The 20,138-nt window shown below is 40.8% G+C and overlaps 1 protein-coding gene across 1 annotated transcript; it reads left to right on the top strand.

The window, feature by feature from the left end:
• Positions 1–7,214: 7,214 nt before the first annotated feature.
• On the top strand, positions 7,215–14,192 carry LOC139169178 (C-type lectin PAL-like). The gene is made up of 5 exons (XM_070755003.1): positions 7,215–7,424; positions 8,216–8,325; positions 9,240–9,386; positions 13,369–13,483; positions 14,122–14,192. Exons 1-5 carry the CDS (start codon positions 7,370–7,372, stop codon positions 14,190–14,192), a joined length of 498 nt encoding a protein of 165 aa, XP_070611104.1. The 5' UTR covers positions 7,215–7,369.
• Positions 14,193–20,138: the final 5,946 nt, after the last annotated feature.

Here is a 20,138-nt window from a genome sequence, read left to right as displayed (position 1 = left end):
ATGGATGTGTGATCCAGGGATTAACTAGAAGGGGGCAAAGTGAACAACAAATAGATGTACAAGAGATGAAGAATATAGTGGAGGGGATATTAGATCTTGCCCCCCTGACCAAGAAATGTGATGCGTGGTGGGATTGGATTGTCTGAATGAGTAATATATCGGGGTTTTAGCTGCAGTTTTTAATGTATTAGATTTGTTTTGTACGCTTTGTTTCTATAATTATTCTGTGAGCCACCCCTAGAAGGGTGGCATACAAATCTAAATAATAATAATAATAATAATAATGAAAACAGAAACGAGGAGAAAATTTTTACATAAATGGTATCATACACCTGCACAACTTGTGTATTGGACTTTTATTGAAATGTTAAGGGCGCCTGTTGGCATAGATGCCAGGAGAGAGAGAGGTGTTTATGCAAATGTTTTGGGAATCTGTAGCAGTGCAAAAATTCTGGAGAGAGGTGCAAGAGGAAACTAATAGGATGTTAAATATAAACTAGACAATTGCCAAGGAAATGGCAGTATTAGTAAAAAGGAATTAAATGGGAGAAGTTGGAGAAGTTAAAGAAGCAGCTATAGAGAGTACCCAAGTGGTTGGAAGGATGCAACAAAATGGACCATCCAAAACTGGCACCAGTACATGGTGGACTACACTCAGTTTGAAATTATGGATATAAAATGAATATTTTAATTAATATTGATTGTTTCTTCATTGCTTATTTGACTCCTATGCCAATCATTAAGTGTTCTACCACATGATTCTTGACAAATGTCTCTTTTCTTTTATGTCCCCTGAGAGCATCTGCACCAACACAATCACACTTGGCCAATAAAGAATTCTATATGGTTAATGAAAATAAATTGCAAGAACTGATGGGACGGTGGGGAAGGGTTAGAGGTTACATGGCTAGTAGAATTCGAGACCAAGCTACGAAGAATAAATTGGAATTACTTTATAATATGTAAATAAATATATTGATCTTAGTTTAAAAGTTTAGTTTAGTTTAATCAGATTTGTATGCCGCCCCTCTCCGCAGACTATAAAAGGTTTTTTATATAAGGTATACGCTCATTTTGGTGGTGGGCTTTGAATGTTGTCTGGTGGAGGGCATGCAGGTCACTGAACACTGTGTTATATGTTGTGTATGTTGTGTTATATGTTGTATATGTTGTGTTATGTTTTTGTTATTACAAAAATTAATAAAATGTATTATTAAAAAATATTTTATGAGACTCTGTTCTTGGTTGTTTGGCCCCAAACCAGGAGGATATAAAGTAGAATAAGACTCTTTGTTGGCCAAGTGTGATATTTTCTGGTGCATAAGCTCACAGTGTACATATAAACAGCAAGTCATAGGTCATAATGGTAGTTGCCATGAGAGGTCGTATCAAGGTCATAGTATGAGGGCTCATATCAAAGGAGGAAATTCTAGGATAAATACTGTCCCAAAACCAACTAAAGAGTTTGCAATTTCCTTTTTTAAAATTATTTTTAAAAAAGTTTATTCCAAAATTAAAATACAAACTTCAACAGAAAAAAACAAAATAAAAAGGAAAGAAAAAGAAATAAATTCAAAAACGGACAAGTTTTTTTAAAAAAAATATGCATGAGAAACAAATAGTAAATAAAAACCTGAACATAACATAAATTGTCTCCCTTAGATAAGTACTGATAAATAAATTTGAACAATAACAATTCCCCTCCCTTGCAAAATAGGCCTAGAGTTTATAAACTTCTACAGCCCTCTTTGGCCATAAATAATTTGACCTACCCTCTATTTACTCTTTAAAAAGACATTAACAAGTAAGACCAACCACAAAATTAAACTTCTCTGTGTGCAATCTGTTCTTGTAATTTACACACAGACAGTCCACAATGGCTCCCAATCTATCATAAACCATTGCAATCATTATCTCTCATCTGTCCAGGATCAAACATCATTGATCGATTCTTAATAATAAAATAATAAGAGGTTGGAGAAAACAGCTGAGTGATAAGTTCCATCACTGAATTAAAAGAGACGATAAAAAGACAAAAAATAAAGAAAGCCCCTGGCCCAGACGGCCTCCCAAGTGAATTATACAAAGACCTTCCACCAAAAATGGAAGAGACCCTGCTAGAAGTTCTAAACGAGGCCTTTGAGAAAGGTAAAATTCCCGCATCCTGGACAGAAGCGAACCTAGCCCTAATAGCCAAAAAAGACACTGACCCCACGGATATAGCAAATTATAGACCCATCTCTTTACTCAATGAAGACTATAAAATCTTCAGTTCTATTCTAGCAAATAGAAATAAAAGCTACCTAAACCAATTTATACACTCTGACCAAATGGCTTTCTCCCAGGGAGACAATTAAGGAATAACATAAGAATAATATTAGACATTCTTGAATATTACAAAACTCACAATGACAAACAAGTGGCCCTAATTTTTTTGGACGCCCAGAAGGCCTTTGATAATGTATCTTGGAATTTTATGATTAAACAACTTGAATATATGGAATTTGGACAAAAATTTATAAATGCAATCAAAGCCATATACACCCACCAATCCGCATACATTATTCTTAATGAGGACGTAACAACCAAAATATCTATACAAAAAAGGCACAAGACAAGGATGTCCACTCTCTCCCTTGCTGTTTATCCTGACACTAGAGGTTTTAGCTAGAATTATTAGGAAAAACGATGAGATAACTGGACTAAAATGTAAAAATGAGACATACAAACTCCAAGCTTCTGCGGATGATCTTGTATTTATTTTAGAGGATCCATTAGATTCAGGCCCAAAATTGCTTGCTACTTTAGAGAACTACGGTATAGTGGCAGGATTAAAAATTAATAAATTTAAAACCCAAATTTTAACTAAAAATATGAAAGAAATACAAAAATCTAACCTAGTATCAAAACTGGATATCAAAATAACTAAAAAAATTAAATACCTAGGCATTAACATGACAGCTAAAGTCTCCAGTCTAAAAGAAGATAACTACGACAAATTAATTGATAAAGTCCAAAAAGAGTTAGAGAAATGGAAAAATCTGCAACTCTCCTTATTAGGAAGAATAGCAGCCATCAAACTTAACATACTACCAAAAATTATTTTCCTATTCCAAACAATCCCAATTTACCTTAATCAAGATTTCTTTATAAAACTGAACAAAATAACTAGCAGCTTTATTTGGCAAAATAAACGTCCCAGAATCCGCCTCAAATACATGCAAGAAAGGAAAGAGGAAGGAGGCCTGACCGATTTGGAAAGACCATTATAACGCTGCGTCTTTAATGTGGACAAGGGAATGGATACTTCTAACTAACACTAGATTATTAAGTCTAGAAGGCCACCACCTTCACTCAGGTTGGCATTCTTATTTATGGGGAAAAGAAATTAAAAACACATAAATACTTTACGAATCACCTTGTTAGAAAATCCCTGCTATATACCTGGAAAAAAAATTAGGAAGCAGCTTTATAAAGGGATTCCATTATGGTATGTCCCTTTGGAAGCCTACATACACCCTAACTTCCACAAAAAAAATAATATAATAAGATATAAAGACATAATAAATACCAACGGAGAAATCAAATCTAGAGCAGAACTAGAAGCCTTAGGCCAAAAAACAGAATGGTGGGAATATCTACAAATTCAATCGAAATTTAATAAAGACAAAAATACAGTAGGAATAGCCAAAAATACCGTACTTGATAAAATTTGTTTAGGACCCCAGCCCAGGAGCATCTAATTAAAAAAATTTACTGCCATCTAACAACAAATGAATTTGACAACACTAAAATAAAAACTAACATTAAACAATGGAACCTCGACCTTAAAAAAGAAATCAAAGCTGAAGAATGGCAACGCATATGGAGCAGAAATTTTAAATTAACCCTAGCCACATCCTATAAGGAAAACGTAATTAAAATGTTCTATAGATGGCACATTACCCTGATAAAATTGGCTAAACTAAATAATAAATTATCACCTATTTGCTGGAAATGCCATCAAGAGCAAGGTTCTTACTTCCATCTATGGTGGCAATGTAAAAAATCACAGTTCTTCTGGGGAAAAATTGGAACCTGGATAGAGGAAATATTAAATCTGAAAATCGATAACACCCCGGAGTGTTTTCTTTTAGGCATCTTAAGACAAAATCTTCCCAAAAATCAAACTCATTTAATTATTCATATAACCACAGCAGCCAGATTAATATTTGCACAATGATGGAAAAATGAAGATAGAATAGAGTAGAATAGAATAGAATTTTTATTGGCCAAGTGTGATTGGACACACAAGGAATTTGTCTTGGTGCATATGCTCTCAGCGTACATAAAATAAAATATACATTTGTCAAGAATCATGTGGTACAACACTTAATGATTGTCATAGGGGTCAAATAAGCAATGAAGAAGCAATATTAATAAAAATCTTAGGATATACCCCAAGATGACCTAATAATAGGGAAAATTAAATATTGTGCAGAAATGACTAAGTTGACTATGATAGTTAGAAACAATACTGAATCCTCACTTAACAACTGTTGGGACCCTTTCTACTGTAGGCTTAAAAAAAAAGAACAACTCACATAACAAATGACAATGACCTGTATATACTCAAACAGATACAAATCTGGTATATAACTTCCTCTTTTTTTTTTAAATAGACGCAAGAGATACTGATATATATCTTAAAATGGTATGACTCTTTTAAAAGCCTCTTTACCATGATTTATTCAATGTTCTTTTATTTATCTATAATTTTAAATATTAGATATAAGGAAATGAGCTGCTGAAAATTCAACTAGTTCACAATCTTGACACAGTTCTACCGTCCACCCGCCCACTCTCTTCTTCCTTTCACTCTTCTTTCTTCTTTCTTTCTTTTCTTCTGTAGGTCTGTATGTCTATTGATTGTTTTGTATATTTGTTTTGGCCTATTGCCAAAGTGTATGATTATTGCTTATGTAATTTACCATGTTTTTATTGTTAATCGTAACTATATGTTTTTATATATTTAGTGTATATTTGTAAATAAAATATTTTAATTTTTTTTTTAAAAAAGATTCTTTGTTGGCCATTGTGATATTTTCTGGTGCATAAGCTCACAGTGTACATATAAACAGCAAGTCATAGGTCATAATGGTAGTTGCCATGAGAGGTCGTATCAAGGTCATAGTATGAGGGCTCATATCAAAGGAGGAAATTCTAGGATAAATACTGTCCAAAAACCAACTAAAGACTTTGCAATTTCCTTTTTTAAAATTATTTTTATAAAACTTTATTGCAAAATTAAAATACAAACTTCAACAGAAAAACAAAATAAAAAGGAAAGGAAAGGAAATAAATTCAAAAACGGACAAGATTTTTAAAAAAAATATGCATGAGAAACAAATAATAAATAAAAACCTGAACATAACATAAATTGTCTCCCTTAGATAAATACTGATAAATACATTTGAACAATAACAATTCCCTTCCCTTGCAAAACAGGCCTAGAGTTTATAAACTTCTACAGCCATCTTTGGCCATAAATAATTTGACCTAACCTCTATTTACTCTTTAAAAAGACATTAACAAGTAAAACCAACCAGAAAATTAAACTTTAAAGGTCTCTGTGTGCAATTTGTTCTTGTAATTTACACACAGATGGTCCACAATGGCTCCCAATGTATCATAAACCATTGCAATCATTATCTCTCATCTGTCGAGGATCAAACATAATCAATTGATTTTTAATAAATAAAATAATTAGAGGTTGGAGAAAACAGCTGAGTGATAGGTTTGCCTGTGCTTCACAGGAACTTGGAGACACCTGCTTCCCGAAATGTCCATCTTTTGCATCCCCTTATCTTGTTGGGCAGGGTGTGAGCCTGGCTATATAAGATGGAAAAGAGATCTTGGTGATCTAGAGGATTTCTCCTTCAGACTGGATCCCTCTTTGAAGGTGAGAGTCATAGGTTAGAGAAAGAAGAGTGACATGACGCAACCGGAGAGGGAGAGAGAGAGCTTGTAACGTATTTGTACTTTCAATTGCTGTGAATAATACCAGAAGCAACTTCTTCCTATCTTTTTTCCCTTTCTATTCTTCTTTAGCCTTTCCCCTCCTTTTTGATCTTTCTTTTCTTCTTTATTCTTCCTTCCTTCATGTTCATTTATATTGGTTTTCAATGTTCTTGTTTAAAAGTTTTAATACTAGTAGCAATAACTTCAGGGATACTCACAGCTATGTATGTACAGATGCAACTCAAAAAATTAGAATATCATGCAAATATCCATTTATTTCAGTAGTGCAACTTAAAAGGTGAAACTTAATATACGAGAGATACTCATAACATGGAAGACAAGATAGTTCAAGCTGTGATTTGTCATAATTGTGATGATTATGGGGTACCCAAATCATCACACATTATGACCAAATCACCAGCTCTGAAACTATATTGTCTTACATGCTATGAGTATCTCTCGTATATAAGTTTCACCTTTTAAGTTGCACTACTGAAATCAAATGGCATATTTGCCCTGATATTCTAATTTTTTGAGTTGCACCTGTAGGCATTTATGTCTCCTGCTCTGATTAAAAGGGTTTTCAACAAAATCAGGAGAGACCCAGATGCAAAACATTCACCCCTCCTTGAAAAAAAATGACCCCAGTTTGTCTTCCAAGAAGACATCTTTGTTGATGCCTTCAACATCTCTTGCAAGAAGGTCAGGACAGAAAGATAGAAGAGATCGTTTATTTCACTGACGAGGCATCGTAGTATCTTAAGATATCATAATAAGAGATTGATAGTTTGCACTTTGTGTGTTTATTTTATTTCTGTTTTACTTCATTTTTGGCAGCTAATGTGGTTCACAGGATTAAAGGGGCAGGTGGAAGGGAATTGCTTTTCTTGTCCAGAGAAGAGATGAAGAGACACAAAAGGAGAAAATCAAGGCGAGGGCCTTAAAATACGAATCCCTTCCATTTAGGCATTGAGCTCATTGGGCTTCAGGATTACTTAAGGGTCCAAATTCTCCAAATTGTTCTATGGGTCAGCCTGCTCTGACTTTAGGCCATCCATACATCCGAGATCACACCTGCTGTGCCCCAGATCTTCATGGTCACAATGGGGTGAACCAACTATGAGAGTCAGAAGCTCAGAACCCCCATTTTGAGAATTACAGGCTGTGATTCCTGGCCGACTGGGGTCTCCACCAGTTGGTCAGTGTAGTATTGGGGAGAGGAGGGGGCAGCAATCCAGGTGGGTTTCATGGTTGAGGTGAAGGCCTGGTTCTTCCTTCTGGGGAGGGAAACCCGAAAGGGGTTGGCCAGGCATTGCTGGAGGCCATTGAAGGTTCTTCTCAACTTCTCTTTCTCTCCTCAGGTCTGAAGATGCTTCTCCTCACTTGCTTCATCTCTGGGCTCTTGGGCAGCCTTACCTGGGCAGGTAAGTTGTTGACCGCACAGTTGATATATTCCAACTTTATCCTGTTTCCCCCATTTATCTTAGTCCTTGGCTTATTTTGGTTCTTAATGGGGGAGCCTCTACGTCTAGCTACGATCCCATTAGGCCAACCCAGAAAGGCCTGGAGTTCCCAAAGGCCCCTGGGTCTCATTATGTGGACACCAAATCCTGGTATCGACAGGATGAGGCTGGCATCTGTCCACTAAACAGGACCTGGGCATTTTACATCCACTAGGTTCGCATCTGGCTCTTTGGCTCTCTCTGTCTGGCCCTCGTGAGGTCAGTGGGAAATTAGAAATCAAATGCAAATGAGTGTTTGTCATACACACAATACAACTGCACTGCTTTTATCTTGAAGGCAACTTTTTATTTTCCATTTACGTGTGTGAGTGTCTGAGTGCCTACAGACCTTCATAGATCTCTTGGTTTGGCCCTCACCAACAGTCCCAGGTTCCTATGTGGCCCCTTGGGAGAATAGATTGTCCACTGAAGCCAAGATCCACAATACAAGGAAATTAAGACATTTTCAAACCCATTTTACATTATGACTTTTTCAATTACAAATATCAGACTGATATAAATCCATCCTAATTCCAATTGACTCGTTCAGTTTATGTCACTCTTTCCAACTCATCTTCATGGAATGAAAACTTTTTCTTCTCTGGAATGTTTATCAAGTACCGTAGTTATAAATGTCTCTTTTGCTCAAGGATTTCTCAACTTTGTTGGTGTCCATGAAGAAAAAGTCCATTTTTATTCTGTTTTCCAAGCAGGTCCTCAAGGCCGGACCGTTTGTCCTTCTAGCACCTTTGCCTACAGAGACGGAAGTGAGTGGTATTGCTTCAAGTTCTCTGAAGAGCAGCTCGCTTTTGATGATGCTGAGGTAACTCACCTGAAATATTTCACCTGAGGTAACTCTCCTGAGTGGGAAGAATGCCCTTAATCTGGCTCAAAGTTTTCCCAAACTTCACAATGCCCAGAAGTTCATGCCATTTTTAAAATGAAGAGCACCTGCTGTATGATTCTCCTTGGAAAAATAAAGATGAAAGTCTATAAGAAAGAGTAAAATAAAATATTTTAATAATTCTGTTGAATTCCCTTCAGTTTAAGTCATTGCTCAATATTAGTGAAATTTGTTAAAGGAAGTAAAACTCGACTGAGACCTCTGCTACATCTAAATGAGACTGGACAAATTGTGCAACTCGGCTATTGTCTTATCCATGTTGTGGGACCAAGGCCAACAATCATAAGGTTAACAGGTGTCTTCACTTAATTTCATTTGCAGTTATGACAGTGATGAAAGTGATTATGGCCAATCCTCACAGTTATGACAGTTGCACCTACTTAGAAATTGCTTTGCTAAATGACTGAATTGCCAGTATCAATGGTGGCTCTTAAATGAGAATCTTCAGAAGTTCAAGCCAACTTGTTCAACGTGATCCCTTGACTCTAAGAGTGTCTCTTCCCCATCCAAACACACTCTTCCCCCTTCTCTCCACACCTTGTTTGTACCTCCCATGTTTATTTATGGATATCCCACTGCTGACACCACTTTCATACCTCACTTTGTTGTTTCCTCCAATATTTATTTTGTCTTTATTTTTCCTTGTGTGAGAAAATCATGTTTGCATTTGCAGCTCCTCTTAGGAGAACGTCTACTCCAGGAACCTAGCTGAGAGGACCTTGTCTGACCAAACTGCGTGACTCCTGGGTTGGTAGACCTGGGTAGTAGCAGACCTGCAATGGACAACATGGTTTGTTGGTGCTAAGATATTTTTGGTTCTTCTCTCTTGGCAGGAAGAGTGTCAGAACAGATGGAAAGGTCATTTAGCATCTTTCAACATGGAGACGCAGGCAAAATCCATCGGTGCCTATGTCACTAAAGAAAATATGGAGAGTACTGATGTCTGGATTGGGCTCCGACGAAATGTAGGGTCCAGTGTGGTGAGTATTTTGTCCTCCTATTTCTGAGCAATCACCAGCTCTTTCCATATGGAGGTTTCTTGAGTCATCGCAGATCCTGCAGGAGAAGAGAAGCCCTGGCTGAACCGACAGCTCAAGACGGCTGTGATAACGATAACTCAAATAAGCAGGGGATTTTGGTCCAAGATGAAGAACTCATCTTGGAAAGTGGAAAGTAATAATGATAATTATAGTCATAGTGATAATGATAAAATTGTTATTGTTATTGTTATTGTGGTTGTGGTTGTGGTTGTTATTGTTAATTAGATTTGTATGCTGCCCTCTCCAAAGACTCGGAGCGACTCACAACAATAATAAGCAATGTACAAATCCAATATTTTAAAAAAACCATCTAAAGTGTGAATCACACATTACACACCAGTCACACAGGAGCATCAAGGTATCCAAAAAGAGAAGTTCCCTTCTGGTTGGTGATTCAGTTGTAAGGGATGTAAATTTAGGAAAGGACAAGCCGATTATCTAGGTCCTCAGCAGTCAGGATTCAGGCCCGGCTACAGCACGGAAACTGCTTTGGTCGCGCTGATGGATGATCTCTGGCGGGCGCGGGACAGGGGTTTATCCTCTGTCCTGGTGCTTCTTGAAATCTCAGCGGCTTTCGATACCATCGACTATGGTATCCTTATGCACCGGCTGGAGGGGTTGGGAGTGGGAAACACTGTCCTTCAGTGATTCTCTTCCTACCTCTCTGGTCGGTCGCAGTCGGTGTTAGTGGGGGGTCAGAGGTCGACCTCTAGGTTACTCCCTTGTGGGGTGCCTCAGGGGTCGGTCCTCTCCCCCCTACTATTCAATACCTACATGAAACCGCTGGGTGAGATCATCCAAGGGCATGGGGTGAGGTATCATCAGTATGCAGATGATACGCAGCTTTACATCTCCACCCCTTGTCCAGTTGGCGAAGCAGTGGAAGTGATGTGCCGGTGCCTGGAGGCTGTTGAGGTCTGGATGGGTGTCAACAGACTCAAGCTCAACCCGGATAAGACGGAGTGGCTGTGGGTTTTGCCTCCCAAGGACAATTCCATCTGTCCGTCCATCACCCTGGGGGGGGGAGTCACTAACCCCCTCAGAGAGGGTCCGCAACTTGGGCGTCCTCCTCGATCCACAGCTCACATTAGAGAACCATCTTTCAGCTGTGGCGAGGGGGGCGTTTGCCCAGGTTCGCCTGGTGCACCAGTTGCGGCCCTATTTGGACCGGGAGTCACTGCTCACAGTCACTCATGCCCTCATCACCTCAAGGTTTGACTACTGTAATGCTCTCTACATGGGGCTACCTTTGAAAAGTGTTCGGAAACTTCAGATCGTGCAGAATGCAGCTGCGAGAGCATTCATGGGTTTTCCCAAATATGCCCATGTCACACCAACACTCCGCAGTCTGCATTGGTTGCCGATCAGTTTCCGGTCACAATTCAAAGTGTTGGTTATGACCTATAAAGCCCTTCATGGCACTGGACCAGAATATCTCCGAGACCGCCTTCTGCCGCATGAATCCCAGCGAACAGTTAGGTCCCACAGAGTTGGCCTTCTCCGGGTCCCGTCAACTAAACAACGTCGGTTGGTGGGGCCTAGGGGAAGAGCCTTCTCTGTGGCGGCCCCGACCCTTTGGAACCAACTCCCCCCAGATATCAGAGTTGCCCCCACCCTCCTAGCCTTTCGTAAGCTCCTTAAAACCCACCTCTGTTGTCAGGCATGGGGGAATTGACATGTTCCTTCTCCCTAGGCTTATAAAATTTATGTATGGTACGCTAGTGTGTATGATTGGTTTTAACTTGTGGGGTTTTTAAAATTAATTTAAATATTGGATTTGTTGTACATTGTGTTGCTGTTGCTGTGAGCTGCCCCGAGTCTGCGGAGAGGGGCGGCATACAAATCTGATTAAACTTAAACTTAAAGTTAAGGAGCTTTTGAAAGAGGTCAGATGTCGGCCAGCAGAGACAAGAGGCACATTCTTAAGATAGTCGAGAATGCCAGCAAGGACTGTGACGTTGATGCTATTATACATCTTGGCGCAAATGATCGGTCCCAAAAAGATGTTCTCTCTGTGCAGAATGACTTCCAGAGCGCGGGGTATGAACTTAGCAGTATAGGTTGTGTTGTGGCAGGCTTATTTTTTCAGAGGTGTCATCAGTACATAAGGAACAAAGAGGGAAAGGACAACATGCATCAGAATTTAATGTGTGGCTAAAAGAGTGGTGTAAGAGGGAAGGGTGTGGCTTCATTAGTCATGTTGTCTGCAGCTGGTTCAAGGAAAAACTTTAAAATCATATTAGGAACACAACTTAAAATAGGGAAGAAAAGGGTAAGGGAACAACTGTCCACCCTAGATGAAGTCAAGTCACCAGGACCAGGTGGATTATTATTATTATTATTATTATTATTATTATTATTATTATTATTATTATTTTTATTAGATTTGTATGCCGTCCCTCTCCGGAGACTCGGAGCGGCTTACAACAACAAAACAATACAAATCCAATAGTTAAAAAAGACAATTTATAAACCCCTGATATAAAAAATAATCATACATCTCATACAAACCATACATAAAGTGGAGAGGGCCCAGGGGAATCAATTCCCCCATGCCTGATGACAGAGGTGGGTTTTAAGGAGTTTGCGAAAGGCAAGGAGGGTGGGGGCAGTCCTAATCTCTGGGGGGGAGTTGGTTCCAGAGGGTCGGAGCCACCACAGAGAAGGCTCTTCCCCTGGGTCCCGCCAGATGACATTGTTTCATCGACGGGACCCGGAGAAGGCCAACTCTGTGGGACCTAACAGGTCGCTGGGATTCATGCGGCAGAAGGCGGTCTCAGAGATATTCGGGTCCGAGGCCATGAAGGGCTTTACGCCCCAAGGTTCTGAAGGAACTGGCAGTCGAGATCTCAGTACCACTGAACTATCTCTTTCAAAGATCCTGGAGCACCAGGGAAGACCTGCCAGAGGACTTGAGAAGAGCGGATGTAGTTCCCATCTTCAAGAAAGGGGGGGGGGGAACAGATCAGGGAAACTACAGACCTATCAGCCTGACCTCAATACCAGGGAAGATTTTGGAAAAGGTTATTAAGCAATGAGTGAACAAACACCTAGAAGCAAACCAAGTAATTACCAAAAGCCAACACGGGTTTGTCAAAAACAGATCATGCCAGAATAATCTTATATCATTCTTTGACAAAGTGAAATTTCCTGTCAGAACAGTTGATCAGTGGAACAGCTTGCCTCCAGAGGTTTTTAAACAGATGTTGGATAACTATCTGTCTGAAGTAGTGTAGGGATTCCTGCCTAACCAGGGGGGTGGACTAGAAGACCTCCAAGGTCCCCTTCAACTCTGTTGTTGTTGTTGTTGTTGTTGGGTGGGTGGGTGGGTTTCCGTTTCCTGATGCTGGTTTTGTCCCATGTGAATGCGTTAGAACAGTGTTTCTCAACCTTGGCCACTTGAAGGTATTTGGACTTAACTCCCAGAATTCCCCAGCCAGCAAATGCTGGGTGTTGAAGTCCAGATATCTTCAAGTTGCCAAGGTTGGGGAACATTGAGTTAGAAGACAGCATGTTGTTGTTGAATGCAAACACCACCCCATTGCTGCTCCTGACACAAGGGGACACAAGGACATAGGATCCCAATGCCAGTAGTTTAAGTTTAAGTTTAAGTTTAAGTTTAATCAGATTTGTATGCCGCCCCTCTCCGCAGACTCGGGGCGGCTCACGATGGTTGGAATGAAAGACGTGGGCATAGCAAGAGCGATAGCAGTAGCAATAGCGCTTGGATTTATACATCGCTTCATGCACCCAAAGAGCGCAACGGAAGCTGTAATCAATGTGTATTGCGTGCTTGCAGAAAAAAACTATTTAGCACAACTCCCCCCTTTGAATTAATTTAAGTTAAATTCAGAATTGAAAAATCTCTCCCTCCCCACCCCACACTCACCCACCTCAATATGCTTTATTCCGCATTGCACAGAATACTGGATGGCGCTGGATTGATGGGTCACGATCCAGATACAGAAGTTGGAGCTATAAGGAGCCCAACAATGGTGGCAGCAATGAGTTTTGTGGCTCTCTTGATCATCGATATGGTCAGTATGAAAAGTCTTCATTCTAATTTTAAAACTAGTTAATCTAAAATCCAGTGGTGTTAAAATGAATCATTAAAACATTCCTTAAAACTTCTATGAAGCTCATTGTACAGGTACATTAATTCTTGGATCTCCATCTCGTGTGTATCTGCAGAAATGGCTTTTTAAAATAATCCAGCTGTCTGCAAAATCTTTCAACAGCCTAAAAGCCTAAAGGGAATCACTTTTGCAATCTGGCAGTCAACAATATAGTTGATAAATCAATAGTAAAGATCTTTGGATGGTATCGTTACAATTCTATAGAGATTAAATTTGACTATATCAGTTCCAAATATACGCAAAATAAGAATGAAAATGTAATTTATGTTAATCTCAATTTATATATGTTATCCCTACTTGGTGATAAATTCATATTATCAACTTGATATATTCATGAAAATCACTTTTTATAGTCACAGCATTAAGGTTTACTTTTGTGATGTATACCACCTACAGTTCACATTTTGGAAATGCTCATTTAATGTTTTGTTATGTGTTATGTTTGTTTGTTTTTTTCTTTATAAACAATAAAAATTGTTTTTTTTTAAAAGGAAATCACTTTCCATCTATGATGAAACACCCTTGTTCTTTCCTTTCAGGGCACGTGAGTTGGAATGACCTCGCCTGTGGCCGCCCTCGTCCTTTTCTCTGCAAATGGAAACCCATTTAAGCCAAGTCTGGAGATGGAGCTTGGGGGGCTCCCCATTGATTGGAAACCTGAGCTGAGATCTTTTGATTCCACCTTCTTCAAGTGTAAATCTTCTTTGGCCAGAAAGACCAGCTGAATGTCCAGCAGTTGGTTCCTCTAATCTTGCTTCTCTTTCCCTCCTTCTGAAGAACCTGATAATAAAATCTGTTGCTCTGCCCTTGTCTTGAGTTTGGCTTTTCTCTCGCAGGGGGTCCAGGGCCCCTCCCTGAAGAAATCTCAGGGGGAAGAGGGTGTCGTGTCTGCAGTTGACTTTCCAATCCCAAAACACTCAATGCAACCTTGTCGGCTCCTTTCCTGGGGTCCTTCTCTCCCACCTTTTCTCTCAGAGGGAAATATGAGATTAATGGAAGGAGAAATATAGATGGGTGGAAATAATGTCCCCCCCCCTGGAGAGAAAAAGATCCAGGCAGGATGGGTACAGGAGAATCGCTGAACCAAAGAAGGCCAAAAACACTAACCAGCAAAAGCAGAAAGCAGGAAATGCATTCGTGATGTCCATCTTCTGGTTCATGGGCACCTCCTGTAGGGTCTGGGGAGGCAGAGGTCATGTCTCTTCCGGGGGTGTTTGAGCTGCAAAGCAAGGATGCTACTTTCCTGAGAAGGTTCCCTCCCTTTTTACCTTATTTGGAGAAATAAGGTAAAAAGCTACAAAGAAAGTTTTTCCACTGAGGGCCCCCCCCATTTCCTTTTTTTTTAAAAAAATATTTTTTTTATTGAAATAAATACATTTTAAAAAAGAACAATACAAAAAAACATAAACACAACATACAAACAATCATTAACACACAAAAAACCCCCAGAGATATTTAAATTAAAATATTCTCATCCCTTAAACGCCAAGTCTTTCTTAGGGCTAATTCAGTCGGTAAAAGGAAAATGACTCTGGTTATTTATTCGACTTCTGTGCCGCCCAGTCCCGAAGGGCTCAGGGCAGCTTACAACAATATAAAAATACAATTTACAATAAAAATAAGTCAAATATTAAATTAAAACAATAACCCCAGTTAAAACCCACAACTCAACAATCCAATCAACCCACACATACCATTCAATACAATTTGGCCATGAAAGATGTAGAATTCAATTTAATTTATATATATATTTGTTGTGCTTTTTACCGCCTTATTTCTATCATTATTGTAATTTTTCAATTAATACAAATCATATACTTATTCATTATACCTTTAAAAAGTTATTGTTTAAAGGACGTTACTGTTTATGCCACACCGCTCCAACCTCTTCAATGCTGAATGAAACCATCAAGCTCAGAAGCACCAAGAATTCTACAGACACATCATTGTACAAAGAAGAGGCCTGTGTGTTTTTTTTCTGGGGGGTGGGAGGGGGGAAGGGAAGGGGGAAAGGCTACTCAGACTCCTCCAAAAATAGAATAGGAACAACCACATGTTCTAGGTTGACATTTCACTCTTTGGTTTCTTGGACTCCCTTTGACCTTGGCATGGGCTGGGGTATCTCATACACGGAGATCAATTATTCAATCAGAAAACAGCTGGGAGGGACTTTAATAATAATAATAACAGAGTTGGAAGGAACCTTGGAGGTCTTCTAGTCCAACCCCCTGCTTAGGCAGGAAACCCTACACTACTTCGGACAGATGGTTATCGAACATTATCTTTAAAACTTCCAGTGTTGGAGCATTCACAACTTCTGGTGGCAATTTCTGTAGCAGTTTTGCCTGGCCGATGGGACCTGGAGAAGGCTGACTCTGTGGGACCTGACTGGCTGCTGGGACACATGAGGCAGGAGACGGTCCCATAGGTTGCATAGATACACACAACTTTTTATTTTCAATTTATGTATCTGGGTGCCTGTGTGCTTACACACCTTCATAGATCTGTTGGCCCTCCACAGCAGTCCCAGTTTCCTAGGTGGACACTTGGTATAATAGATTGCCCAGCGAAGCCAAGAGCCATAATACGTGGGGAATAAGGCATTTTCACACCCATTTTACATTATGCCCCTTTCAATTACAAATATCAGACCAATAAAATCCATCCTAATTGCAATTGACTCCTTCAGTTTAAGTCACTCTTTTCAGATTTTGTTCATGGAATAAAATCTTTTTATTCTCTGGAATGTTTATGAAGTACCATTGTTATAAATGTCTCCCCTGGTCCTCCTTTTCATTAAACTAGACGTACCCAGTTCCTGCAACTGTTCTTCATACGTTTTGGCCTCCAGTCCCCTAATCACTTTTGTCGCTCTGCTCTGTACTTTTTCTAGAATCTCAATATACTTTTTGCATCGTAGCGACCACAACTGAATGCAGTATTCCAAATGTGGCCTTACTAGGGCCTTATAAAGTGGTATTAACACTTCACGTGATCTTGATTCTACCCCTTGATTCTACTACTGTTGAGCAAGGTACCACATATGCTGTCCCTGTGCATTTTGTTTTTCTTGCCTAAATGTAGAACCTGACTTTTTTCACCACTGAATTTCATTTTGTTAGATAGCGCCCATTGTTCAAGTCTGTCCAGATCCTTCTGTATCTTGAGCCTATCATTGGGAGTTGGCTATTCCTGTCAGTTGGTGTCATCTGCAAATTTGATGAGTATTCCAACAGAGCCTTGGAATACTCTACTGCCTACTTTCCTCCACGTATATGCAGTTCCACGTTGAGTATGGTTCTTCAGCCAGTTTTGAATTCATCTGGTGGTGTTGCTGTCTAACCTACATTTTTCTACTTTATCTAATATTAATTATGGTCTACTTTATCAAATGCTTTACATTATATTATTATATCGACACTCTTGGAGGGAAATCATTCTATTTTTTGATAGTCCTCATTATAAGGAAATTTCCCTGTGGTCCTAGGTTGGTTCTCTCCTTGATTAGTGTCCATCCATTGCTTCTTCTGTGACAGCCACTCAAATATGGGAAGATTTCTATCATGTCATGCTGGTCATTCTTTTTACTAGACTTGCTGCACCGAAATCCTGCAATGGTTCTTCTCAATATCATTTTTTTAATATCCTGGCAACCAAAACTGAACACAATATTCCAAGTGTGTCCTTACCAAGACCTTAAAAAGTGGTACCCAAAAAGATCCTAATGTCAGGCCAGGCCAAACATTTTTATAGTCCACTTATCCCCACCATGGTCAACCAGAGGTCTTAATGGGATATAGCGGAAGGCCAATGCACACATACCTGTATAGACACAGAAAGATACATAATCATAAAACATCATAAAGAAATAAAAACACTGTATAAAGCACATCCTGGTTGGATTTACTATCTTAGGAACTATTAATACCAAAATGATTATATGGTTTTATTATTTTATGACACGCTGTTCTGGTCATTTGGCCCCAAACCAGGAGGATATAGAATAGAATAGAATTCTTTGTTGGCCAAGTGTGATGGCCTTTAGTGCAGTGTTTCCCAACCTTTTTTGAGCCGCGGCACATTATTCACATTTTCAAAATCCTGGGGAACATTGGGGGGGGGGGGCGCAAAAAAGTTTGGACAAAAAAAATCTCTCTTTCTCCCTTTCGCTCTATTTCTCTCTCCCTCCCTCTTTCTCTCCCTCCCTCTTTCTCTCTCTCTCCATCCCTTTCTTTCTCCCTTCCTTCCTCTCTCTTTTGCTCTTTCTCTCTCCCTCCTTCCCCCCTCTTGCTGTCTTTCTTTCTTTCTTTCTTTCCTTTCTTTCTCTCTCTCATTCTGTCTCGCTTGCTATCTCTTTCTTTCTCTCTTCCTTTCTCTCTCTTTTGCTCTTTCTCTCTCCCTCCTTCCCCCTCTTGCTGTCTCTTTCTTTCTTTCTTTCTTTCTTTCTTTCTCTTTCTCTCTCCCTCATTCTGTCTCTCTTGCTATCTCTTTCTTTCTCTCTTCCTTCCTTCCTCTCTCTTTGGCTCTCTTTCTCTCTCCCTCCTTCCCCCCTCTTGCTGTCTCTTTCTTTCTTTCTCTTTCTCTCTCTCTCTCATTCTGTCTCTCTTGCTATCTCTTTCTCTCTCTTCCTTTCTTTCTCTCTCTTGTTCTCTCTCTTCCTTCTCTGCGGAGGCCGGCAAAGCTTTTCCGGGTAGGCTGGCTGGAGGATAGGGCGCGCGTGCGCACGCACCCCCGACGTTCCAAAGAACCTTCTCCGACCTCCGCTGTGAGAAGGTTTTCCCCGAGCGCTCGCCGGAGGAGCTGGAGAAAGGGGCAGATCGAGCGGGAGGGAGGGCGGACGGGCGTCAGCGGCGAGAAGCCAGGGGCGCGAGGAGAACGGAGGCACTGGGGGGTGGGGGCAGCCGCGGCGCCGGCCTCCGCACTTTCATCGCTCCCCACCCCAAACTCCAACGCCCAGCTCCTTGCGCGGCACTGGAAAAGGGTGCTGCATTGCCGGCTTCTACCTGGTGCTGCCAGGGAATCTCCAGCTGGGCAGGGCTCTCCTTAAGCTCTCTTTTTTCCCTAGGAGCTTGGCGGCACACCTGGCTGTGTCTCGCGGCACACTGGTTGGGAAACGTTGCTTTAGTGCATAAGCTCACAGTGTACATATAAACAGCAAGTCATAGATCATAATCGTAGTTATCATGAGAGGTCGTATCATGAGAAGTCATATAGGCCCTCGGCATCATCATCTAGGCCCTTGGCAGTCAGGATTCAGACCCGGCTACAGCACAGAAATTGCTTTGGTCGCGCTGATGGATGATCTATGGCGTTTATCCTCTGTCCTGGTGCTTCTTGACCTCTCAGCGGCTTTCGATACCATCAATCATGGTATCCTTCTGCCCCAACTGGAGGGGTTGGGAGTGGGAGGCACCATTCTACAGTGGTTCTCCTCCTACCTCTCTGGTCGGTCACAGTCGGTGTTAGCGGGGAGTCAGAGGTCGACTCCTAGGTCCCTACCTTGTGGGGTTCCTCAGGGATCGGCCCTCTCCCCTCTGCTGTTTAATGAAAGCGCTATGTGAGATCATCCAAGGGTATGGGGTGAGTGACCATCAGTACGCTGATGACACTCAGCTGTACATCCCACCCCATGTCCAGTGGAGTAATGTGCTGGTGTCTGGATACTGTCAGGGTCTGGATGGGTGCCAACAGGCTCAGACTCAATCCAGACAAGACAGAGTGGCTGTGGGTACTGCCTCCCAAGGACACATCCATCTGTCTGTCCATCACCCGGGGGGGATTATTGACCCCCTCAGAGAGGGTTCGCAACTTGGGCATCCTCCTCGATCCACAGCTAACATTACAACCATCTTTCGGCTGTGGTGAGGGGGGGTGTTTGCCCGGGTCCACCTGGTGCACCAGTTGCAGCCGTATTTGGACAGGGAGTCTTTGCTCATGGTCACTCATGCCCTTATCACCTCAAGGTTTGACTACTGCAATGCTCTCTACATGGCGCTACCTTTGAAGAGTGTTCGGAAACTTCAGCTCATCCAAAATGCAGCCGTGCGAGCGGTATTGGGTCTTCCGAGGCATGGCCATATGTTGTCATCACTCCGTGGACTGCATTGGCTGCTGATCTGTTTCTGGACACAATTCAAAGTGTTGGTTATGACCTATAAAGCCCTACATGGCATTGGACCAGAATATCTCCGGGACCGCCTTCTGCCGCATGAATCCCAGTGACCGATGAGCTCCCACAGAGTTGGTCTCCTTAGGGTCCCGTCGACCAAACAATGTCAGCTGGCAGGACCTAGGGGAAGAGCCTTCTCTGTGGAGGCCCCGGCCCTCTGGAATCAACTCCCCCCAGAGATTCATAATGCCCCCACCCTCCTCACCATCGGAAAGAGTTTAAAAACTCATCTTTGCTGCCAGACCTGGGGTTCCTTAGATCTTCCCCCCTGACCAATGAATACTTTAATTTGATTGTTGAATGAATGATATTGATCATTTTTAAATTAGAATTTTAAAGAATTTTTTAAATGTATTAATTGGATTGTTATTATTGTTTCTTGTTTTT

This window comes from Erythrolamprus reginae, chromosome 6, assembly GCF_031021105.1.
Source record: "Erythrolamprus reginae isolate rEryReg1 chromosome 6, rEryReg1.hap1, whole genome shotgun sequence".
In the NCBI taxonomy this organism is placed as follows: Eukaryota; Metazoa; Chordata; class Lepidosauria; order Squamata; family Dipsadidae; genus Erythrolamprus; species Erythrolamprus reginae.
Note: the sequence above shows the minus strand (reverse complement) of the source record. Positions and strands in the feature narration are given on the sequence as shown.